This window comes from Sceloporus undulatus, chromosome 8 (genome assembly GCF_019175285.1).
Source record: "Sceloporus undulatus isolate JIND9_A2432 ecotype Alabama chromosome 8, SceUnd_v1.1, whole genome shotgun sequence".
NCBI lineage: Eukaryota > Metazoa > Chordata > Lepidosauria > Squamata > Phrynosomatidae > Sceloporus > Sceloporus undulatus.
In genome coordinates, this window is record NC_056529.1 from 688656 (window position 1) to 713041 (window position 24386).

Below are 24386 nucleotides of genomic sequence, written 5' to 3' on the forward strand. Positions count from 1 at the left end.
CGCACGTCAGTTGCCTCTGGCCGTTCGCCAGGTTCCGGAACAGCTTCTCCGGAGCAAGATGGCCACCATGTTGGCCAACATAGTGACCAGGAGCACCCTCCTCAGCGCATTGGAGGAGAAGCGAAGGCACCAGATGAAGGTTTGTATGCCTGTGTCGGGTTGCGCCGCAAAATGTACAATGTTAAAAAAGAGGACAAATAAAAGCTTTTTTAAAAAGCCCACTCTTATAATTAAAGCTCCAAATGGAGGATATTTTGAAGTTCCTCCTGAAATGTAGGATCATGTCCTGGAAAAGGAGGACAGCTGGTTAGATGGCTGATTGAGTCTATCCATCTGGACTTTTGGCCTTCCTCTCTTTCTGCTGCCTTCTACCTTTTCTAGCATTATTGTCTTTTCCATTGATTGATGCCTTCTCATGATGTGACCAAAGTATGATAGCCTCAGTTTTGTCATCTTGGCTTCTAGTGAGATTTCTGGCTTGATCTGCTCCAGGACCGATTTGTTTGTCTTTTTGGCCACCTATGACATCCTCATCCCTCTCCTCCAGCACCACATCTCAAATAAATTGATTTCCCTCTTATCAGCCTTCTTCGCTGTCCAGCTTTTGCATTCATACACAGTGATGGGGAACACAATGGTTTGGACGGTTCTGACTCCAATGGTCAGTTGTATATCTTTGCCGTGCAGCTCTCCTAAAACAGGGGCCCATGGTTTGCTCATAGGACCTTCTGACATTTTCTTCCCCATGCAGAAATACCTGCTCCATCGCCTGTTCCTTGTGGCAATGTCCAGGGAAGAAACACAGGAGGGAGAGATCATAGGTACGATCCCAGTTTTGCCGAGATAACGTCATGCTCTCCAACATTTCACAGATGAAAATGGAGACTCGGGTGGCCAAGCAACATCTGAATGTGGTCAAGAGGGAAATGGTTATGAAACAGTAAGGACACACCAACTAGGAAAGGGTGCAGTGGTTTTGCTTTTGCCTGAACCAACTGGGAAGGATGAGTTTATGCCCTCTCCTCTGTTCCCCCTCCCTTGACTGAGTTAATTATATGCTGTTAATTAAAAATGTCAGGAATAAACTCTTCCAGAACATGGACCAAAAACCCTACAAAATACTATGCAATGACCTTTGCCTTTGGGGCATCATGCATCCCATAAAGGGCCAGGTAGCTGGGGAGTGACCCATTCCCAGGATGCATGCCATCAATGGACCCATGCCACAGTGGGCACACAAAAGGGAAAAACACAACAGTCAAGGTTGCCCCACATCCTCCCCATTGATGCCCATCCTGGATCTGCATTTTGCCTGGCTGGTTTTTCACCCATCTTTCCTCTGCCAGCCTACCATGAGCAACTTTTCCAGAGGATCTACAAGTTCCACCTGGGAGAACCGGCCTCTGGGGTCCTGATCATCTATTCCAACTGCATCCTCCACATTATTGAGGTAGGTCTAAAAGAGACCAATGGTGCACCAAATAAAAAAGGGGAGACTGTGCTTTGCATTTGCACAGCAGAGGTTGTTGCAAATCCCAGCAAAATCCCTTGTAGGGGGCTGAGCCTTTGCAGCCTGAGACAATTTGCTGAATGGGACTCACTGGCGGATAAGTGCAGGATTATGGCCGCTGCGCTTCCATGCTCTTTTGTCCCCCACGCTATCATTTGGTAAGCCATCTTTGTAATGTGCATGGGATCAGTCCCTGCCATTGAAAGTCAAATCCAATTCCTCTCTGCATTTTACATTCAAAGGAGATTTCAGGGAGGTGCTGACCCTATTGGGGGGATAAGATTTGGCACAATGAGTATCTCCTTTACGGTTTAGGTTGCAACTTGGAGCAGTTTTCCTCCTCCGCCAAAAAAGGAAGTCACCAGTGGCTGCCACTCCATGGAGCTTTTGAAACAAATTGGATTTTAAAAATATAAATCCAAACTGAGAGCAGAAGGAGAAGAAAATAAATAAATAAGAAAGCAGGGATGATCTTCTTAGGTTATGAATGTGAAGTGTATGTATTAATATAATCTGACTCATTATATTAATACATACACTTCACATTCCCATTTTCTTGGGACTGACATCTACAAAATTAGACTTCCATGTCCAGTATTTGTTGAGAGTTTGGTCCCAGAAACCCCCACTTGTATTTTACTGTATTTAATGGGACCTGAACATCCATGGATTTTGGTATCTACGGATGTTCAAGTCCCATTAAATACAGTAAAACTGGTGTCCTTTATACATGGTAAAATCAAGGTTTGCTTTTTGGAATTTATATTTTTTTCAATATTTCCAAACCGTGGATGGTTGAATCTGTAGGTGAAGAATCTGTGGATATGGAGGGTCAACTGTATAGCCAAAGCCATAAGATCTGCCATAAATAAGACATTGTCCTCTCCTATGGCTCCTCTCCTGCCCTCTCAATACTTCAGGAGCAGATGGCCTGAGATTTACCAAAATGTTTCTGTCCCTGTCATGGATTTCTGCTTCTTTTCAGGCCTCTAGTGGGACCATCTACCAAATCCTGAAGGACCTGGCCACCTTTGAAACCCAAGGCTCAGCGTAAGTGCTTAAAAAACAACTGCAACTTTCAATGAGAGCAGGCAGAGAACTTGCTGCATCTGTGGGCAGAGGTCTCTTAGTTTTGACAGAGGTGTGTCCCTCCAGACACAATCCTTGTTGTGTTTTGTGGCTCTCCTTTCAGGGCCCTGTTGCGAGATGTGAAGCTCCTTGTGATGTCCCACAACATCCCAACCCGTCTGTTCTCGCAGTGGTACTCCACCAAAGTGGACGCGCCCGTCTCCCTGGAAGACGTCACGCAGAGTCAGACCACGGAGGAGGTCATCACCGAGTGCTTGACCCTCAGCCTCAAACTGGGAGTCTACCTTGCAACCGTGAAGGTGAGGCATGGCTGGATTGATGTGGATTGCCTTTGAAAATGAATTTCCCCAATGATAGGTTTGCTATAGGGTTGCTGTAAGTCAGAAACAACTCAACTACAAACACCAATATATCTTTGTTGTTGCTGTGTTGTTGCTGTCATTTCTGAATGGGGTTTTCTTGGCAAGATTTGTTCAGAGGAGGCTAGCCTTTGCCTTTCCCTGAGGATGAGAGAGTGTGACTTCTTGCCCAAGTTCACCCGGTGGGTTTCATGGCCAAGCAGGGAATCAAATGCTTTTTTTTTGGAGAAGCATTAATGCTCCCAAATAAACGCCAACAAAAAACATGCCTAGCAGATGCTGGAAAAATGCAGCCTTACCTGTTTGTTGCTCTTCCGCTTCCCTCTCTCTTTGTCTAGGTGGGCAACAAGGGCCTGACTGACTGCCTCCACTCAGTGGTCCCCGAACTTCTGATCCCAACGGAAGTCATTCGATGTCTGTGCCGGGCCAAAGAATGCTTGAGTCCCACAGAATTTCTCCAGATGTACAGCAAGCCTCTGCAGATAAGCATGGATTCAGGTATTGTTTCCCCATCAGAAAAGCACCACAGGCATTTGGGGCAGACCCCAAATTGAGGAACCTTGAGCTGAATGGGCATGAAGGACTCCATTCCTTTACTGCTGTTTTTGTTGGCATGGGGAAGGGGTTTGTAGCCCAAACTTGGGCTTCCTGGGAAATTGGGCTAGCTCCAGATCATTTCCTACCAGCAAACAAAGGGTATTTTATTTAGTAAGCCCTTTGGCTGTTTAAATGGCTGCTGCAGTAAAATCTTTTAAAGGTGGGCTGGGATGCAGCACTTACCTTTTGAGGTTTCAAATGCTTAGTGTTGACTAGTTTAATACAAGTTAACTGCTTGAATCCATGGATAAAGAATCCATGGATAAGGAGGGTTGACTGTACTATTTTCCTGTGAAGTTAGTAAGTTGAAAGGCAAGGCGTCATAACAGAACTGGCAAAAGAAAGAGAAGAATTGCTGGACATAAGTGAACAGAGCTCTGGGCTTCTGTGTCTAAAGTGTGAAGGTAACAGTTTTTGTGTTTCTGATCTTCCCTTGCAGAAAAAGTGTGGCCCACTCCCACTCATATGCTTACCTGAAGTGCTCCAGAACGCCTTCCAAACTATGGGTCGAGTTACAGCAAGGATTATGGATCTGCCGTGGATGAGGGCGAAACTACAGAACCAGCCTGGGACTTATAAGTCCAGTAAACCTCCTCCGTCCGCACCAGCAAAGACATCAATAAAGCCCTTTGCAATGGCTGGAGTTACATGTTGCTTTGGTTTTTCATCTACACAAAGGAAGGTTCTGCAAGGTTCAGAGTGCTCAGCAGTAGGTTCAATTTGCACATAACAGCAAACCATGGTTTGTGTTAACTCTAGTTTACTGCTAGAGTGCAAAGATAAAGCCAGGTTAGTCTGCAGAATCAGTATGTAGAGATCTTGTAACATGTTTGAGACTATCTGAAAGAACGAAGTGGGCAGCATGAGCTTTTGTAGATTAAAGTCTACTTCCTCAGATAAGCAATGCTTTGCACAGAAAGTAAAAAGAAACCGTGGGTTGCTTTCCCCATTTCTAGTTTTTCTCTTGCCCCTTCTGTTGCAAAATGGAAGGAAACAAACTAGGGAAAAGTCGCAGTTGAGGCTGTAAATGTCACAAGTTGAAGTTCGTAAGCCAAATAATGAACCCCGGCCTCTAATTGTGGACTATGGCTTATTAGCAGAGATGGGTTCAAGCATCTCAATGAGCCAAATTTTGATAGAAACCATACAATCCTTTGCTGTGTTAGAAGCGGCAAGGGGACTTAGTAATTAAAATGAAATGACCTTACAACCAATGAAAGTGAGATTTAATTTTACTCAGCATTTGAATCCAGACAAGATGTTCAAAATCACTTTCAAATTTCAACTCACTTATAACAAATGAAAGCAAATACACATTTCCCCCTTGAAAGTTTTCAACATGATTGCAACCATCTATGGGTGTTACAGAAAACCAAAGCAGGAAGGTAAATACAAATAACTATGAATTTTTTTTTAAAGAGGTAAATAAGAATACTTTTTCTTTAAAAAAAAAAAAAGAGAGAGTAGCACTGAAATGGTTAGAGAGACAGTATGTTTCCTTCTACAGTAATAACAGTCCATCAAGGCACAAGGATACATCCACCGTTTGGAGAAGCGACCGATAACCAGCAGTCCTCCTCCGAAAGTGTGGCAAGTTTTGTTTTTCCTTTTGGATTCATACTTTTAACAACAACAATAACAAAAGGTCTGCAGCATGTCAGAGACAAGGACGCCTCTTGAGAGTCATCTCCTTGGTAAGAGAGAAGAAGGAAGAGTAAGAAGTTCAACAGAGGAGGTTATTTCCATTATACATGCATTGCTTTGGATTCTCTTGGAATTATTTTCTTTTTGGCGGAACACCATCTTGGTTAAACAGCAGCAATTAAGCTTCCTATAGGCATTTCAGTTTCCCCAGCCGCAGCTTTAGGCACCTCTGTCAAGGCACAGGTCATAAAACTTTCCCCAGATATGCATAGAGGAGACTTATGTTCCGGACATATCTTCTTTTTTTCTGAAGGTTCTCGCTGTTGAGCCTGGACTGGCCGGGCGTCCCCCAGGGACAGAAAGGGCTGCGTCTCTCGGAGTGGTTTCTTTCTCTTACAAAGCTGTGCTTTCAGTATCGTGGTCGATGCCAAGCACAAGGTGGTTGTGTGAACTTGGAGTCGGTAAAGTCGCAGGTTCTGCGGGGGTAGGAAGGTTGACAGCCGGAAGGCCTCGGGGCGGCTCTTGAACACTGGGATTGGAGTCTGCATGGAAAAGACGACAGTAAAGTCAAAACACAATCGCACACCACCCTCAGTGCAATTGTGGAAAGGGCACATTCTTTGCAAACGGACAGAGACAAGAGCAACCAGGCTGGGCCTCTGGGCAGCTTACAGACAAGGCTGGGCTTTGGTCAACCCTTCCTATCCATCACATTGCATCAAGGCTGGGCTTTGGGACCTGAATGAGGTAATCAAATTAAATACCTTATATATTCTTAATAGTCATGGGTAAAATAAAAGAAGTTGTGGGTTTGGGGTCCCACAGAAGTCTGGTCTTGCCATGCCCACCCTTAGATACAGCATACTCTTATCTCTGAAGCCATAAAGGCCTGATGCTGCTTCTTATGGAACAATCTGGTCAGGAACGACGAAGTTTGCCCTGACTGTAGACGTCAAGGCTGCCAATTTTAACTATCGAAGAAGATATATCCCTCTTCTGAGGCTTGGATGAAGGAAGGAAAGCCACTGAAAAGGGAAATGGGCTGCCTCTGGGCACATGCTGCCAGATCTTGCCAACTCATCTAGGGTCCACTTGTTGTATAACAGGGCACTGCACAAAAGGCACAAGCTGTTTTTCCAATGGAAAACCAATCTGGAGGAGCTACCTGCTCCATGAAAGGAGGGCTCTGTTCATTCTAATAGACTATGCTCATATATGGGGGAAAGCTGGCTAGCATTTTGGTTTGCAAGGTCACAAGGTGGCCCACCTGTCCCACGGATGGTGACCTGACTGGTATCAAGGTAACTATGTGACGACTGTTTGCTGCAGCACAACCCCCACAAGAAAAACAACAACAACAAAGAGGCAGAACGACACTTCTTACCCTACACGACACAAGCGACAGTTGGACACCAACAAACACTTCCCAATACCCCCCTTGCCACAAAAAGTGGGAAGCAATATTTGACATCTTCCACATAACTAGGACTTTTGTGCCCAAGTCTGCAGGTCTCAGCTCTGGGTGAAAAGCATCACTCCCCATTTAAATGCACAGTGCCTCACTGAAGGAGACTGAGGAGCAAATGCACAAGGGTGAGTGAGGTGGAAGGCAAGTGCCACTGGGAGTGCCAGTGTGAGCCACCCCCATGATACTCAAGCCCAGCCTCCCAGCAGCCGACTATGGCTACCAGGTGCCACTTGGTAATCTTCTTGTGAGGACTGCAGAGAAGGGCATAACCTGGACTGGCACAGGACTCCTTGGCTCCACATCCAACATGGCACTTTCACACAAACTCCATCTCTCACTCCACCCAAAAAAGAAAAGATGGAAAGGCAAAAGTGGACACACTGCCTTTGGGAGGCTTAGGAGCCCCTCTAGTGAAGAGAAAGGACTGAGTAAGCATTAAACCTTGAGCAGAATTCCCTCCGCCTTCAGTTGCCAATGCCTTTGGGGCTGTTTTGCAAGTGCTAATGTACAAAACACAAATGCTGTCTGTCCACCTTCTCACCTATTTAACCAAATACTGTCAGTCTCTTTAGGACATGGCATTAACAGAAAGGAGGGGAGGAAGTCACACAAGCCTCCCAACACTCAGTGGCATCCATAGTTGTGCTACGGCCACTGAGCTCCAGGCTCTCTGGGCTTAAAGTGCATGGCATTTGTAACTCCCAGAGTGTACTGCTGTACTGGCCCACCTCGCAGGGCTGCAACAACAGCAGGGTGGGTAGCTTTGGCAGCTGCCACCTACTGTAAGACTGCACCAGAGATGTACATTGCTGCTCAAGCAGTTTCTGCTCACCTGAGTTTTGTAGTTTATACAATGAGGGCTTCCCCCCAGTGTTTCTTTCACTGACTTCCTAAGCCCTTAGCAATGGAAAAGGCATGAAGCCTACTGGAAATAAATAATAGAGCAGCTGTTGGTGCTGGTCATTTCCCCCATGGTTCCTGAGTGCCATCAGAGACAGATCCAGCCACAAATCCCCCAAGCAAAGGATGGAGGAAAAGAAGAGAGGTTGGCAGGCATGCAACGTTATCTTAATTCATTGCTGAAATTCCAGACTTCTGGAAAGTAGAAGCTCATTCCAGTTCCTGGAGTGGATGGCACAATCCCCGACTCTTGGACAATGAGAAAATGGACTGAAATAGAGATATTGGGGGTGTCTTCTGGGATGCATCCAGCGAATGTGTTAAAACTGGGCAGGGGTGAGGACGTAACAGAAGCATCTCTCCTTCCACATGCAGAGTTAGTTCAGGTGCAAGCGCCAAGCCAAGATTAACAGTGACCCGTTTGTTAGTAAGGGACGAAGCGGCATCCACTGATTTCGCATTCACAACATGTCCGGCCAATCGGAGGGGGGGGGGCTTGGTTTCTCTTACCATTGCCACTCTCAGTTCCTGCTGAATAATGCAGGTCAAACATCTAGATTGTTTAATAAAATTCTCAATTAGAATGATTACTCGCAAGTGGTGTTATCACCTAGAGGGGATTCAAAGGGTTATTGGTGAAGCTTAAAACGACTACCGTAATTTCAGCATCCATCAAGGTTCAGCCTGGGGATCAGGGCCAATGCGTTAGAGCGCTGGTAACATTTAGACACGGGCATGCACTCGTTCAGCCTAAAATAACGCTTTTTCTCACAAAGAGGCTCTTTAAAATGAAGCACCATCAAGAAGCACTAAGTCCCGATTAAAAATGAGCAGAGAAGTTAAGCCTATGGATGCCTGAGCATTATTGCCTCAACCAGGTAACTGCTGTGTCTGCTTTGTTAGCCAGCGAGGGGTAAAAGTTGCTCTCAAAGATAAACTGGCATCTGTCCCCACACTTCCAACTGGAATCTAACTGCAAAAGAACTCAAAATTCCCTAACATCTACAGAACTGCCCCAGCAACGTTTCTGGTGTGTGCGCGCCTTCCAGTTGCTTGGCAACTTATGGTAACCCAAGGATTTCATAGGGTTTTTCTTAAGGTAAGGTATCCTCAGAGGTGGTTTTGCAGCTTCCTTCCTCTGAAACAAAGCCTACAGCCTCTGGTTTTCCTTGGCGGTCACCCATCCAATGCATAACCAGGGTTGACTTGGCTAAGGTTCCTATATCAAATGGGACCTGGTGCCTTTAGGGTATTTAGGCAGTACCATTTGATATGTTTCTAGCCCACTCTACGCTGAAATGGCCACTGGAACCCTGGCTGGGACACTTTGTTAGGAATTCCTGGTGTGAAAGACTAACTGAATATGGTAGAAACTGGGCATATCTATCTGTGAGGTGCTGTGATGCCAGAAAATGTTTGAACGCTCCAAATGCTGGGAAGAGAGAGAGAGAGTCATACAGTTCTGGGTGTCAATGAAGGAAAATCACTCTGGATGGGACAGAAGACTGTAGCGGACTCCAGGGGAAAACCGCTGGTGGAGAGAAGAGTGGTATGCACAGCACCCTCCCTGCAAGATGTGGCTTCAGATTTCCAGCTGTTAAAATATTGCTTGTGATGGGAACACCATCTCTCTCAACAGAGACATTTGAGAAATGCTTGGAATCTGCTGATTTATCTGAAATTTGAAATTGGGCTGACAGTGGGGGAAAAGAGAGGAAAAGGATAATATCCAACCTGTTCAGCATTTTTGGCCCACCATTTCAAAAGGTTCTTTGGTCATGAGGACTAGAAGCATTGGTATTTTACACAAAACCATGTAAATCCAAGGCAAGCTGAGCAGCTAAAGTGCAGTGTTGAGCCGTTACTATGTCCTAATTCACAGCATCTTTAAGCTGGCAATGTGAAGAAACACAAATTAATTTTGTTTTATTTGTTGCTCATTCTATTTATTGGGCCTGTGATGTGGAAAGGTCAGAGGTTGACCATGCAGTCAAAGTAAAATAGGGGAACGCCAGCAAAAAAGTTTTCCTAATCAAGGGGGGGGGGGGGGAAATGTGGCAACGGCAGGGTTATTAGGAATCTCCGGTAAAATCAGATTAAGCATTTCCAGGGCATTCCAACCATACCACTGACAAACTGCAGTTTTCTACAAAAACAGTAAAGGGTCAAAATGAATAGCTTCCACTTCGTGCTTGCTTCGTAATTTTCCATTACAGCCTAATGACTGCTGCTTTGTGATGGAATAATGTATGTCTAAAATCTTCCCATATATATTCTTGTATTTTGTTGCTAGGCAGATTTCCCCCGAACTGCTATAAATGGTAAAACATATGTATGAGTAGGGGTTCTTACCAGTCACAATGCGGGAGGCGGTCGAAGGGGTGCCCGGCAGAGAACCCTCTCCCGTCAGGTGAGGAGCTGGAGGGTGAGGTGGAGGGGGCACGCTGGGACGGTTACGGGGCTTGGGCACCGGCCGCGGCCGTGGCAGCGTGCCCGTTTGAGGCACTGGAGGTGGCGACTGGGCTGCCGGAGCGTCCTGTGAGGAAGGCTGAGGAGGCGCAGGAGCAGGGGAGCTGGCGTTCTGCTTCTCAAGAGGTGGTGTGTCAGGGGGTGTTGGCGTGCGTGGCGGGGTGGGCGATGGCTGCCTCTGCTGCGGCAGTGGCTGCTGCTGCTGTTCAGGTCCAAGCTCAGAGGCCAACGGCGTGTGCGAGGATGACCCAGGAGTGGTGGTCTTCGGCTGGAGGGGAGGCGTTGCAGTTTGTGTGGGGGGCTGTGGGGGTGGGTGGCTGGGAGCCTGTATCGGGGAGAGGCTGCTGGAGTAACGCCGAGGGGCAGAGACCTGGGAGGGGGCAGTGGTGCTCTGGAGGACCCCTTGGCTGGGAGGAGAAGGGCATCTGGTGGGCGGCTTGGGAGATACCGACAGCGGCTGAGGGGCCGGGACGGAGCCCTGGTTCCCTGGCTGTCCAGGAGGTGGGTTGGCCAGCTTGGGAGGGGCCGGGGCAGGCTTCTTCACAGCTGCAAGAGAGGCCAGAAAGATCTTCTGTTATTAGGCATGGCCAAATATGCTTTCAAGCACACAAAGTCATGACGCTAGGTTTCCATCACCCCATGTAAATCTGTCAGATGTCTGGACCAAATCCTTTGGACCCTCTTGCGAAGGACACAGTCCTAAAGGTCTGTGAGATAAATGTTTTATCACTAAAAACCTTGGTGCCCTTCAGCCCTGAAATATAAGGCTTGCTGCAGGGGGGCACCACTAAGTTGCATCAGAGACGCAAGTTGGGTTGAAGCATCTCTGAGTAAGATGTTTCCTTAGACCTCTTTGCGGAATCCCTGAAGAGAATCTGGGGAAATTTATGACCCAAGATCCACATTGAACTTCTCACTCCAAATGAGCAGACAACCAAAATTATCTCTCTCTCTCTTACACCCCTCCATATAACTCAAAACCTTCTCCTCCCTTCTTGGAAAATAATAAACAACAGCAGCCACTTCCATATCTAGCACACCCTGCTGCCTTCCTTCCTTGGAGCCTCGCAGGGAAATGGCTAAGTCACCCACACTTCCCAAGCAATATGGCTGCAGTAGAAAAGCAGCATCCTCACAGACTCCCAGCAAAAGGTCTGCAAGAGCTTCTGCATCCATCTTAATATGCTAAGCCACTGGTCAGGCTGTTCTCAGGACTCACCTCGCCTGATCGCGTGTGGACTGGGCCCAGCAGTGTTCTGGGGCTGCCCAAGCGAGAGCTGGCCAGTGCCACTGGCCGGCTGCGGGTGGGTCTGAGCAGCACTGCCGTGGCCCCCATTTCTTGTGGGGGGAGGAGTTGTGGAGGGTGCAGAGTCCTTTGGCTTTGAAGCGCTGGAAAGAGAGAAAACTCTACATCAGGGGATGCCACCATTCAGAGGGACAGGCTGCTTCTCCGCAAGGCCCACACTCCTCAGGATGGCAATGCGTTCACACTGAGCAAACAGTCCAAGGTCTGCGGTGGGTTGCTTAATTCAGCACAGCTAGTTGAAGTTGATGGAGTCACTGACAGTTCTCAAAATGAGGCTTAGAGGAGGGGATCAGGTCTCCTTACAGTGATACCACTGAGCTCTAGTAGGAAAGGCAAAGCTGGAACCCAGCAGGCTTCAGGATTTTGTTACTGCCGGCCAAGCAAAAAGATCTCCCACCTGCACAGAAGGTGTGTGCCTTGTACTCTCAGGAGTCTAAGAGGGATCACTGACAATGACTATCATAGGTCTGTTACAGACTGCCAAAATAAAGCTGCTTCGGGTCTCTTTGGAGGTATGCTATTTAAATGATGCATGGGTCCTAAGAGTCCAGAGGTCACGCCAAAGCCACACTCCATTCCTAAGCACTTGAGTGCAGCTTTGGTGCAGCTTCCGGATTCTTAGGATGCACGCATCATTTAAACAGCATACCTCCAAAGAGACATGAAGCAGCTTTATTTTGGCAGTCTGTAACAGGCCGTAGAATCATAGAATAAGAGAGTTGGAAGAGACTGCAAGGACCATTCAGTCCAGCCCCATTCTGCCATGCAGGAAATCCAAATCAAGGCATCCCCGACAGATGGCCATCCAGCCTCTGCTTAAAGACCTCCAAGGAGGGAGATTCCACTACACTCCGAGGAAAGAGTGTGTTCCACTGTCGGACAGCCCTTATTGTCAGGAAGTTCTTCCTAATGTTGAGGTGGAATCTCTTTTGCTGTAGCTTGCATCCATTGTTCCGGGTCCTAGTCTCTGGAGCAGCAGAAAACAAGCTTGCTCCCTCCTCAATATGACATCCCTTCAATATTTTATTCTAGCACTAGAGGAGCAAACAATCACAATCCAACAATGAGGCAGAGCAAAACAAATACATTTTTTCTTAAAACAGTGCAGTGCTCAGACTGAGCCTCACGTGGCTTCCTGTGCTTTCAATACAAAAGGAAGAGTTGTAAAGTGAGGCATGGATGTCAGTAAACAGAGGAGGAAAGGGACAAAGCCGGCTATACCACTAATGCACAAACAAGACAAGACACAGAGGGTGCTGGCTATGGGATCTGAAGGAACACACTTTGACCTCTCACAATGAGGCAGCGGCAGGGGCCATCCTCTAATGTAGTCTGAAGTGTCTGCTCTGTAGGGACACAAGCCAAGGGACACTTGCTCTCAGCTTGTGTGGTTGAGGAAAAATGAGCCTGATCTGGGCCAAGTCTAGGGATCCAGTTCAGTTCTTCAGGGAGGCTGAGCATTTTTGCAAGTTCACTCCTTTCCAAGGGAGAATAATTTATAGTGCATGTCCTTAGCCAGAGGGAAAGTGCAGGCTGATCATTTCCAGCCAGGGACTTTCTGTTTCCACTGAGTTGGGCACTCCTCTCATCTGGCCTCCTCTACTATACCCTTTTCCTTCGGGACTCCATCCATCTTACCTGCTCTCCTCAGCGCCTTGGCTTTGGGGCTGCTCTGCTGGATCGAGAAAGGGGGCAGCAGAAGCAGCACCTAAGAGGCCGGATTCAGCCCCCGTGCCCGGTGGGTGCTGCTCCGTCATGGCCTGTGCCAGTGGGCCAGCCTCCGTGGGCGGAAGGGGCGGATGGAAAGCGGGGGACGTGTGCTTTCTATTAACAGTGCCACCTCTCCGGGGGTTCGCCTGGAAATCCATAACCTTGACACCAAAGCTACAGAGGAGAAAGAGAGGAAACACACCATGCAGACCGGCTACACAGAAACACAAGAAAGGGGCAGTTAATGCCTACAAGGACCAGACAAGAGCCTAGTCCATATTCACTGGCAAAGCAGCAAGAACTCTCAGACTTTGTCCATTTAAGACATTGTTAGATACAAAGGCATGCAGTAAGCCTTGGCTCAGTCACATAGATTGGCGGGCAGGTGAATGATGGGTCATTCAGCACCACTTTCTACTGTGTAAATACTTAAATGGAGAAACAGAATGGAATAAATCTGTCAATTTTTTTCTGCACAATTCATAGAATCATAGAATTGGAAGAGACCACAAGGGCCATCCAGTCCAACCTCATTCTGCCATACAGGAAAGCCCAATCAAAGCATCCCTGACAGATGGCCATCCAGCCTCTGCTTAAAGACCTCCAAGGAAGGAGACTCCACTACACTGTGAGGGAGTTTGTGCAATGTCGAACAGCCCTTATTGTCAGGAAGTTCCTCCTACTGTTGAGGTGGAATCTCTTTTCAAAGAGGATTCTAGTTTTAGTTTTGATCTGAATGCTTTGGTGTGCTGAAGCTGCTGCTACCACATTGGATTAAGCCAAGGAGCCTGCCTTTGGGGCAGTCTAAGTACTAACTGCAGGGTTGTGTGTGCTTCCCAATCCCACAGAGACACAGAAGAAGTGCAGGACATAACACTGGACACCTGTGGAGGAGGAACTCCACTTTCTGGCCATCAGAGCCCAGAACAAAAGGAATATGTGGAAAGGCAAAATACACAAGGAAATCTCAGACCAAGTTACTGGGACGACTGAGTAAGATCTCTAGTGGACGTGCTTTATAAATTCTTTGCCTCTCGCCATCTCCACTTGAAGCCAAATGGTGCAAAGTAAGTTTGAATATGCACGTTTGATTCTTGCTTCATTTACATTGCCAAATTAGGCAGAATTCCACTTATCCGAAACTAGCTTTTTTTGGTTTGGGGATTTTGATTTTTTGGTGTTTTTTTTAAAGAGGCATGAAGCACATACAACCCTGGTTAATCCATACTGACAAAAGCATGAAGAACAGAAGGGTCATTACTTTAGCTCAGCCTATGGACAGACGGAAGCCCCCCCCCCCTCAGCTGACCCCAACACAGAGTGCTTCAAAGGAACTTGTAGCCCAGCCTCTCTGTAGTAAAGCCAAGGCAAATCTTAAGACACCTGTACTTTGAAACAGATGCTCTTCCACTCTGCTTAGAGGAGGCAAGGCCTGTGAGCGCTAGGATGGCACCGACACCAGCAGAAAAGCAGCACATGTCTCAGCCACAGTCCAAATGAAGGTTGATACCAATTCCCGGGAGGGGCTCTCTGTTCATACCCTTTTCCTGCCCCCCAGAGCCACACATGGCTGTAAGAAGGGTTGGGGAATGGGAGGGACATGATGAGACAAGCTATGAAGAATTATTTTTTTGGAAGGCAGGTGCTAAAGAAGGCAGTTCTGGGAGCCTGAGTTTCTGCTGTCAGGTACCTCCCCGTTAATTTAGAAGTCCTTTTTGCCCCACCTTCAAAGCCTTTCCAGGCATCAACCTACAGCAGGACAGTGTGCAGTTTGGAAGCAAGGACACCTCCCAGCTCCACTTGGTTCCAACAGCCACAGCAAATCCCCCCCCCCAGCTTCTACCATGCATGAAAAACCAGGAGAAGGAAGTGCGAATGCGTTACCTTTGGATCTTCCTCAGGCTGCAGCAAGTGAGGGGAAAGGAACCACTCAGCCTTAGTCTCTAAGGCCATTTGCAATGATACACCAGGGGCCTCAAACAAATCTTCCAACACAGGGTTGCCAAGGGCCTGCTGGCAGGTCTAGTCACCCCTGGAGAGTCACCCCATGGCTCATGTCAACTTCAGATGTGCATGCATTAAAGGGCATGTTCAAACATGGTGGAATCCTGATATTTTGGGACCTTCTGGGATAACATCTGTGTGGGTTTCTCTCCTCCTATATTTAGTTGAGACCTTGGATTCAGACATACTACCATTTTCACGTCTGTGTATTACAGTTCTTGTACATACTGTATTTTCACTTGCTTGTGTTTAATCTTGACCGCTGGTTGTGGTGAATGTGGACAATCCCAGAACTCTTATGATGGCCCCCCAAACTCATAAGAGGATGACTTTTTGAATTTCAGATACAACTAGAATACTACAGATATACTGAAGGGGAGAGTCAGAAGCTGAAGAAAGGTGAACCAGGGGATTTCCCTCCAACAATGGCTGAACAACTTGGAAGTGGGGAGAGGGGATATCATTGCTGTACCTTTCCTTCCTCAGCAGCTCCCCATCCATCACTGCCATGCTAATGGGTCTCTTCCGCTCCAGTGTCCCAGAGTCATATTCATTCCCTGTGTGTAGGTGATTTGAATTCACAGCAGGCTGCCCCACGAATGCTCCCGATACATTGAAATCCACCTCTGGAGTTCAGAAAAGATTATGCTTTTTATCAGCTGTATTGGCATTTTGCCCTGCTTCCAAGCACCACACACGGGTGCCTCTTTACTTCCTCACCCAAAATTAAATTTTACTTAATTAAGTAGGAAAATATTACATACGTATCTTAAGAAGGTTGTACATAACAAGACATTTTCAAAATATCCTTAGTGACTCTTGTTAAGAAATATTAAGGGTAAACTCATTCTCTTACACATTAAAAATACCCATAAAGAGCAAGTTCAAAACTTCATAACAGAAATGCATCTTAAACTCACAACAAGTCAGGCTCAAAGAAGGGCGAAACCACAAAGGAATTTTCCCATTAGATTCACAGCCAAGTTGGGCTATAAGGACAATCCCAAATTCACTCTCTCTGTGTGGAGAGAGTTTCTAAATGTGCCAAAATGTGTGAAAGCAAAGGGCAGGTTACTAATCTGCCAGTATTCTTAAAGCATTTCATAAAAGAAAAAGACAGACAGACAGTGGGACTATGTACTGGAAATCAAGAGGGCATTTACCTTCAGGAAAGAACCAAGCCGCATGCTGGATTATGGGCTCAACAACGGCCACCACATGCACTGATGTTGCTGCTGCCATTTCTGCCAGAGAACTGAGGAAGGAAGAAAATTCAGCTGAAACCTCAAAGGGAGCCTCAGGAAGCAAAGCCACTGCCCCAGGATAGTTCCTTCACCCCTTGTGCTGAAATATCTCCCTAAAAGTCTGACCAGGTAATCCATTTGCTCCTGGTAACAAGCCAACTTCTCAACCTCCCCAGGCACTCTAAATCAAATAGATACAGCAGAAACACTAGTGTGGATTTCTTTGGAAATCCTGCTCGACCAATTATTATTTTTTTAAAAAAAATATTACCCCTCTAGAGCTCACCCTTCATTCTTTGCCCACAACAGGTTTGGACCCAAGACAATAGCGATGTTGCTGGGTGTCATCTTGTTAAGGTCACTGTACTGTGCAAGCTTGGCCAGGAATTTGATTAAGTACCTGCAAGGAACAGTTGATTAAGTACCTGCAAGGACTTGTGCACAAGTCACAGTCCTTACAAGGAACGCTGCTAGAGGATCTTCTAGGTTTTACACCAAGGATGAGCAAAGCACTCAAGATGGCTATCCTTTTGCAGGAAGATGGAACATGGGTCAAAAGAGACCACTGCTATTTGCCACCCACCTGAAGTTGGCCAGGTTATGCTTTGGCAGTTTCTGACAAATCCTCCACAGGTCCTGTAGTTTCTTATCCTGGTCCTGTATACTGTGGGAACAAAAGACATTCTCTGGAGCTAAAAGGAGACCAATTTCCACAGCTTTGTTCAGTTGCTGCACCTCAGTCCTTGGGGGAGAGGGGGGGCTGGAAGAAGACTTGTGCTTATAGGACGAGGCCAACATCTAAGTTATACCAAAGGGAAGCTGTGTCACAGCCCCTAAAAAATGGTGCCCCCACCAATCCCTGCCAGCTGGGGAAAGACAGGCATGAAATTAAACCTTTAATACTAAGGAAACACTTAATGCAATGACTGAAAGAGGAAGAAATTAGGCAGCCTCATCCTAAAGGCGCAGAATTCAAGAGACAGAAAAAGAAGGGTTGAAAAGAAAATGCAGGAATTAGTAAAAAGAGAGAAACGGAGGAAGCGAGAAGAGCTTTTAGAAAACAGCCAGAGGAGCTTGAAGGAAGAAGGTTAAGAGTGAGAACAAGGCTCCAAAATCTCTCCTGGAGGAACCCAACCAGAATGAACTCTTCCCCTTCCAGCTTTCCCTACTTTGCAACTTGCGCCCATTCTTCATACAAGGTGTAGGTCATGAGCGGTTCCGGCAGCTCCCTCAGGTAAGACTTCAGGGCACCTGGAGCAACAAAGAAAGAGACTGAGGAGGCAGATCAGCACCCGAGTCACCAATCCACCCAGTCCTGAGGCTTAAATATTTGAAGGGATTTCATGGTGACGATGGAGCAAGCCTGTTTTCTATTGCTCCAGAGAGTAGGGCATGAAGCAGTGGGTTCAAACTACAGGAAAAAGAGGTTCCACCTCAACATTAGGAAGAACTTCCTGAGGGTAAAAGCTGTTGGATAACAGAAGATGTTGCTGCCTTGGAGGATGGTGGAGGTTTTTAAGCAAAGGCTGGAGGAAAAGAACAGGTCTTAAGCATTTTTAAATGAAGAAAGAACCGTAAGTATTCACATATTTAAGAGAGGCAGAGGGACATATTTTAAAAATGGTTGTGGAATATCCAAGCAGAACACTAGATGGTGCTCCAAGCAACCTCTTAAGTTTTGAATCCATCAAACAGTGATACCTTTATTGACCAACTGAAATGCACAATATACTTCTGCAATATACATTTCGGTTGGGCAATAAAGGTATCACTTTTTGGTGGATTTTTGTTTGAATTTACTAAATGGCCAACACAGCTACCCCTGCATGGTTTTTTTTTAAGTTTTGAGTCAGCCCACACACAAAGCTTTCTTCTGCCTGCAACCAAGCGCTAGGAAGGACAATTAAACATGGGAATAAAAGCACAGGAATTGATGTTTTTACCGGGAGGGGAGGGGGAGATGGAAATAAATCTACCTGTGCAGATAGTGCAAGGAGCCTTGCAGAAAATGTTGCAGCAGTCTATGTTTAGTAAGAAGGAAAGTACTACAAAGTTAGGCTTCCCTTTGCAAGCAGAGAGCCCCAGGCCAGGTTCTTAGCTGAACCATTAAGGTTTCCACCCTGAACACAAGTCTGTAGATCTGCCTTTTAAGAAATCATGGAATCGTAAGAGTTGGAAGGGACAGCAAAGGCCAGCTAGTTCGACACCCTACTGTACACAAATGCACATCTAATGAGTCAAACTTTGGTGTACCAGCCAGCATGGTTGTGTTGGTGGTGGCCATGGGAGGACACAGGCCATGGGCACTGCAACTGGGAGGGAAGGAGGGAAGGAAGGAAGGAAGGAAGGAAGGAAGGAAGGAAGGAAGGAAGGAAGACACTGGGGCAAACGGCTACTCTAATCTGGCAAGTTTTGCTTCTGCTGTGTGACCCTGGAAGAAGTGCAACTGCGGACACAGAGCCCTAAATGGATTCCAGCCTCTGTCTCAGCATCAAGCAGAGAGCTGTAACTGACTGTGGGAACTGTGGAGGAAAGCAGTGGCTGCCTGGCATATTCAGAGAGCAATAACACCGCTTGCTTTGCTTCAAGAACCTCCTAAGATTCAATGCCTGGTTAAGGATGGGGAGGAAAGTTTTGGGGGAAAACCAGGACTTTTCCTATGATCACACTGAGAGCTCACTTAGCTTAAAGAGGTGGCTGACACTGGCTGTTGGTGGCTCCCTGAGGATAAAATACACACATGTTCCAGGCTGGGCAACTAGTATTAAGGAGCCCATGGGATAAATATGGCTTTTACTTGCATTTGAATAATGATTCAATGAAACAGAATCAGTTCTGCATTATAAATAAATAAATAAATCCTATTATTATTATTATTATTATTATTATTATTACAGTATTATTATTATTATTATTAAGACAAAACTGTGAGACTGGAATTTCCCATAAATCCAAGTTAACAAAAAGCAGCTGGGTCACAAACCACAGTGTTGTCACTCTTAGGAATGCTGGCATTTTACTCCTTTCGCCGGGAGTAATATCTGAATGACTCAGTCTGTCTCATACTGCTGTTTAAGAAAAAAAGAAAACTTCATTGGGAAGTACATCCAGAAGTTGCAACAAAAGAAGGGTCCTGTGGTTTGCTCGTGTTTGTTCTCTGGCCCATTGGAGAAGAACGAAGCGCCAGGGTTTCCTGAAAAGTTGGGACTTCTCATAGAACAAACCACAGGCCAAAGGCTGGTCATTTGTTCAGCCGCTCCTGTTGCAAGAAGGAGCAAAAGGCCAGCCAGCCATCACCATTCTGGCATCTCCTGACATCAACCTCTGCATAGACAAATGGGGAAAAGTCAACCCTTTCTGAAAAATGTTTAAAACAGAAAGAGTTGGCTCAAATCAACCCAGCTGGTATTTATTACAAATGCAAGTCTTTTGCGGTGAATGGAAGATAACACTTTCAGTTTTGTATTTAGTAGTAATGAACCTGTATCCATTTTGAGATTGAAAGTAACCATCATTGTCATTTATTTGCTAAATTTATAATCTTGTCTTTCCTCTGCCCGGTTCTCCTCCTTATGCAACCCATTTTATCCTCACAGCAACAACCACCACCCTGTGAAGGAGTTCAGGCTGACGGGGATGGCCCAAAGTCAGCCACTGAGTTTCCTGGCACAGTGGGGAATAGGACTTGGGTCTCTCGCATATCCCAGGACAACACTCTAACCACTATGATACACTGCTTCTTTCCTTGAACTTCACAGCTATTCAGTTGGAACACTTTCATTAAGTTTCCCAAGAACTGGCCCAAGGGCACAAAGGAGAGCACTTTGATTACGACAACACAACAGTGGGATTGTGCTCAAACAGCCTTGTATTTGGTAACAGGGAGGTGAACCCTGCCTGAGAGAAGAGCAGCCTACCTGGCAGTGCCAAGAATTCTCCATGCCTAGCTTTGCAGCCCTTGGCAAAATACTGAGCTGATAAGTGAGGCCCTCCAGCCCATGTGCAGCTCCTTCTTGGGGCAGCCCAGCAGCTCTCTCAGTCTAACCTACCTGCCACGGCATGTGGGTCTGAATAGAACTCATCCAGGTGTGACGTGGAGCAGTCCAAGGCCGCTTTCAGCTTCTTTAGCTTAGAAGCTCCGGCAGCGATTCGGAATAAGCCCTGGGTGAGGACAGCAGACGCATCCTGTTAGCTGGGTCATGATGATAAAAACAACCCTCTTTGCCAGCTGCCAAGTTGGACTTGACTCTGGATTCCATCAACCAGCTCAGTCTGACAGATGCCAACCCTGTGACCTGGCACTAGAAGTACCCAGAGCAAACTGAATGGAGGTGGCCCACTTCTTGCTAATTGGATGAATACCCTTCCACACATTTTCGGCAAGGCAGCCTTCATGTGCTGCTGAGCATTGCCTGGTGTGTGCTATGTTGTTCCTAAGGTGCCTGTTCAGGGTGATTAAAAGGCTGCTACAAATGCAGTGATTTCACCTGAGCATGAAGGCCCCCACAGTCCCCGCAGCACCCAGTAAGAAAAGAGAAAGACCATACCTCCTCCTTCATGCCTGTTTCCAAGAGCATCATCACACATGCTTCAATTGGGAGGGCGATTTCTCGGGCGCTGCGCTTCAGATGCTCTTCCAGGGGAGTCCCAAAGGCTGGCTTTTCTGTCCATTTGTCTAGTTAGAGAGGCAGCACAAGTAGTTAGCGACACAACTGGGAATTCTCTGAAAGCGGTGTATGTGTGATGGTGGTGGCTGTAATATGCTCATTAAGAATCACACCAGAAGGACAGTCTGACTGACAAAGGTTTCCGTTAGGTTTTGCTTGGGTGAGAAGCCAGAACATTGCCAAGCCTGCAGAAGTGACCAAAAGCAGCCAAGAGCACAACTCTTGCCAGCCACGGGATCAAATGCTAGCAATTCTGCACAACAGGCTGATATAAACTCTATATGCCACTAGATCCCCATTGCAAAAGAGTTGATTTCTGAATCCGGGGTGTAAGCCAGGCTCTTTCTAAGGGGTTCGATTCACATGACCACCTGGAGGAGTGGTGGAAACCCTTTGGCTTGGAGATACTGACTGTGAATTGAAAAATGGCAAGCAAAGGGTCAAATGTTGACATATGGGGTGCTACTCCTCTCCCCCTTCTTTCTATACATGTTGAAATTTTGTTTTTTCATGTCTGGGGCCCACAACTCTTGGAACCTTCCTGGCAAGTGGCTCCACAGGCTTCCTCCTTGTCATAGGCAGGGAAAACAGGTTGCCTTGGCACTAAAATAACCAAACCGCATTCATTTCCAGTCATCCTCCTGCCTTCCATTCCAATACAGCCACTGAAGCTGAAATTCCAGCCCTGGGGTGGCTGGGCCGGTCTGTGGTATAAACAGACCTCCACACACTCCAGTGGGCATCTGAACTGGCCCCAAGAGACAAGCATGGCACTGGCATTACCGGGCTGCGTTCTGCAGTGGGACTAGTCCTGCAGCACAGATACACACAAAATTACGGTTTTGTCAAGATTAAATGTTGACAAGACTGGCCAGTTGCCTCACCAAAGTGTTATCTTATGAGAAGGAGTTCCATTCTGGTAACCCAAATTTCCCTTTGTCAATAAAACCGTTTGGAGAAGAACTTTTAAAAATGGTCATTCTTTTTCTCCAATCCAACAAGTACATTAACCGTCATGTAAAAATCATTTTATTTGTTGCTCCAGTTGAGAAGAGAGAGCAGACCAGAAGACAGACAATTAGTTGTTGATTGTTAGTTATGTAGGAAGTACCAGAAAACAAGAAATCTGGAAGCACTCTGAGATGGCCGGTGCCCTCGTTGCACTGCCTGCCCCTCAGCACTGTGCACGCAGATAAGGTGAGCCTGTGACTGGATGCTCTGCAAGCCTCTGTGGCTGTCAGGATGAAGAGCAAATGGCTCACATCTTCTCCAGCCTTGTGCCAACGCAACATGCAACATTAGGATGGGTCTGGAAAGACCAATTGAAATAGACACGATGCTCTCTCTTCCTCTCCCTCTAGCCCCTCTGAGTCTCTGCTTTCCTATCCAGGCTATACTTGGCTCTGTTGATTCATAGAATCATAGAGTTAGAAGAGACCTCAAGGGCCATCCAGTCCAACCTCATTCTGCCATGCAGGAACTCTCAATCAAAGCATCCCCGACAGATGGCCATCCAGCCTTTGTTTAAAGACCTCCAAGGAGGGAGTGTCTGGCTTGGTGTGCCAGTTGTGGATGCTGTGGGCATGTGCGCTTCATGATACTCAAAAGGGAAGGGCAGAGGGGATGGCGCCCGGAGTATCAGCTGCACATAGGACTCTCCCCTTCCGAATGCCATATCACAATGTCTCTTGCCACAGACTGATGTCTCTCCAAGGAGCTGATTCAGTAGCTAACCTATGCAAACAATGGCCTCAAGATATTGTGGTAGGCCATGAAGTTCCTTAAAACTAAAAAACAAAACAAAAGGAGGAAAATCTGGCTGAATTTGTGGGCAAGAGGTCTATCAAGGGTCTCTTAATCACAAAAGAACATTCTGTGACTTCAGAGTACTGACTTCAGTTTACAAGTTTTGGGTTGGGTGTTTGGATAAATTTTGTATTTTTACACACTACTTTGAGCATTTAACTGCCAGAAAAGCACATTCTTCAGCATATGTTTATGTGCCATTCCTTATCCAGTCTTCGGGTGTTTTCACATTAGTTGCCATGTTTTCTTTTTATTGTAGGTTTCACTCTGTCGTCTTGAGCACATATCAAAGAGAGGCAGAGCTTAGGATACAAATTAAAATCTAAAAAGGGGAAGGAATTTTGACACAGTAAAGGAGGATTTGAGGGAAATGGGCTTTGCATGATGTGCTGGACCTTTACTTGCTGTTATTTTGTTATTGTTGCTGTTTTAACGGTTTATGTTTTTAACATTTTACAATGGTTTAATTGCTTTTTAACGTTTGCACGCTGTCAGTTTTTAACTATGGTTGTTCTAACTGTTTTAAGCAGCTTTGTGCCCCAAAGTGGAGGAAAAGCAGGGCATAAAGAAGCAACAACTACAGCCATCCGTGTGCTAGACTTGGCTTCAGCTATTCCTAAATGTGGCCACCGAGAGAGAGCACGTGGGGCAGCCAGCACTGGCCCTGTGTCCAGTTGGCAGGAGGTGAAGAGGTGATGCTGGCACACCCTGCCCATGTCATCGGCAACAGTACCGCCCCGGAAGAACCTCGGAACAAATGTAGCACTTGTTGTTAGTATGTTAATAAGAAGCTTGGAAGGATGTCAGAAATGCAGCTGCAGAGGGGTTATAATTTTGGAAGAGGAACCGTCAAGAAAGGTCCTAGTGCACTTATTTGAGGAGAATGGCATGCCAAAAGGAGGAAGAAAAAGAAAGTCAGGAGGAGAAGGAGAAGGAGAGCACAGAGATGGCGCAGGCAAAGCAAGAGGCAGAGCACAGGTTTACTTTACCTTGATGGCCCTGGATTTCGGGGATCACCTTGTCTAAGACTGCTAATGCTTTTCTATGGTAATCTGCTTGGGCTTCTAATAACTGAGGATAGAACCCACATTTTAGAACAAAACATTAGCACGGGATGAACACACCACCACACAGGCAGAAGGCTAAAGCACATGAAATGTATGTCTGAGAAAAGCAGGGCTTGGAGGGAGGGGAATGCTTACCGAGACAAAATATCGGGCGTAGTCGCTTTCTTTGGAAATGAAGTTATACATGTCCGCAGCAAGTTGATCCTGTGACGATGTGGGAGAGGGTGGCAAAAAAAAGAGAGCCAAGTGTCTAGTTGGTAAGAGCAACAAGGCCTGCAGAAGGCATTTCCACTTCTTCAAACAAAACCCAGTGACAACAAGGCTTTCCATGGTTCCACTGTGTGGAAGAGAGGAGCCTTTGGAAAGAAGAGCCTTATGGAGGTATTTTCTCCAGAAACACAGAGGAATTAAGGTTTTGGAGTGCAGATATGACATCTAAGGTCTCCCTTCAAGACTGAAGGTTCCTCTTGTTCAGAATGGGTCTTTTTTGGACATTAAACAGTGGAGGATAGTCCTGTAGTCTATTTAAAATATGAAACAGCATTC

At 46.5% G+C, this 24386-nt stretch overlaps 2 protein-coding genes across 6 annotated transcripts in view; one reads left to right on the forward strand and one right to left on the reverse strand.

Moving 5' to 3' along the window:
• The window catches only part of LOC121914510 (testis-expressed protein 47-like), a 6750-nt gene extending 2562 nt beyond the window's left edge, over nucleotides 1–4188 (forward strand). The window contains exons 1-7 of one of the 3 annotated variants that reach the window (XM_042437985.1): nucleotides 24–139; nucleotides 752–821; nucleotides 1347–1450; nucleotides 2496–2560; nucleotides 2703–2898; nucleotides 3297–3456; nucleotides 3995–4188. In XM_042437985.1, coding sequence (XP_042293919.1) covers nucleotides 59–139; nucleotides 752–821; nucleotides 1347–1450; nucleotides 2496–2560; nucleotides 2703–2898; nucleotides 3297–3456; nucleotides 3995–4032 — 714 coding nt within the window. In that variant the 5' untranslated portion in view covers nucleotides 24–58 and the 3' untranslated portion in view covers nucleotides 4033–4188. Of the gene's footprint in view, nucleotides 1–23; nucleotides 140–561; nucleotides 822–1346; nucleotides 1451–2495; nucleotides 2561–2702; nucleotides 2899–3296; nucleotides 3457–3994 lie in introns of those variants that run through there. The other 2 variants (XM_042437986.1, XM_042437984.1) reach the window with 2 other exon arrangements.
• Nucleotides 4189–4769: 581 nt separating this feature from the next.
• The window catches only part of ARHGAP17 (Rho GTPase activating protein 17), a 43919-nt gene continuing 24302 nt past the window's right edge, over nucleotides 4770–24386 (reverse strand). Inside the window, exons 8-21 of one of the 3 annotated variants that reach the window (XM_042480755.1) lie at nucleotides 23976–24044; nucleotides 23763–23844; nucleotides 20848–20975; nucleotides 20350–20461; nucleotides 17470–17551; nucleotides 16884–16964; nucleotides 16587–16700; nucleotides 16220–16311; nucleotides 15529–15682; nucleotides 12981–13226; nucleotides 11256–11425; nucleotides 9920–10582; nucleotides 8078–8120; nucleotides 5606–5741 (exon numbers count right to left, since the gene is read on the reverse strand). In XM_042480755.1, the coding sequence (XP_042336689.1) occupies nucleotides 8113–8120; nucleotides 9920–10582; nucleotides 11256–11425; nucleotides 12981–13226; nucleotides 15529–15682; nucleotides 16220–16311; nucleotides 16587–16700; nucleotides 16884–16964; nucleotides 17470–17551; nucleotides 20350–20461; nucleotides 20848–20975; nucleotides 23763–23844; nucleotides 23976–24044 (2001 nt within the window). In that variant the 3' untranslated portion in view covers nucleotides 5606–5741; nucleotides 8078–8112. Of the gene's footprint in view, nucleotides 5742–8077; nucleotides 8121–9919; nucleotides 10583–11255; nucleotides 11426–12980; nucleotides 13227–15528; nucleotides 15683–16219; nucleotides 16312–16586; nucleotides 16701–16883; nucleotides 16965–17469; nucleotides 17552–20349; nucleotides 20462–20847; nucleotides 20976–23762; nucleotides 23845–23975; nucleotides 24045–24386 lie in introns of all 3 variants that reach the window. The other 2 variants (XM_042480754.1, XM_042480756.1) reach the window with 2 other exon arrangements.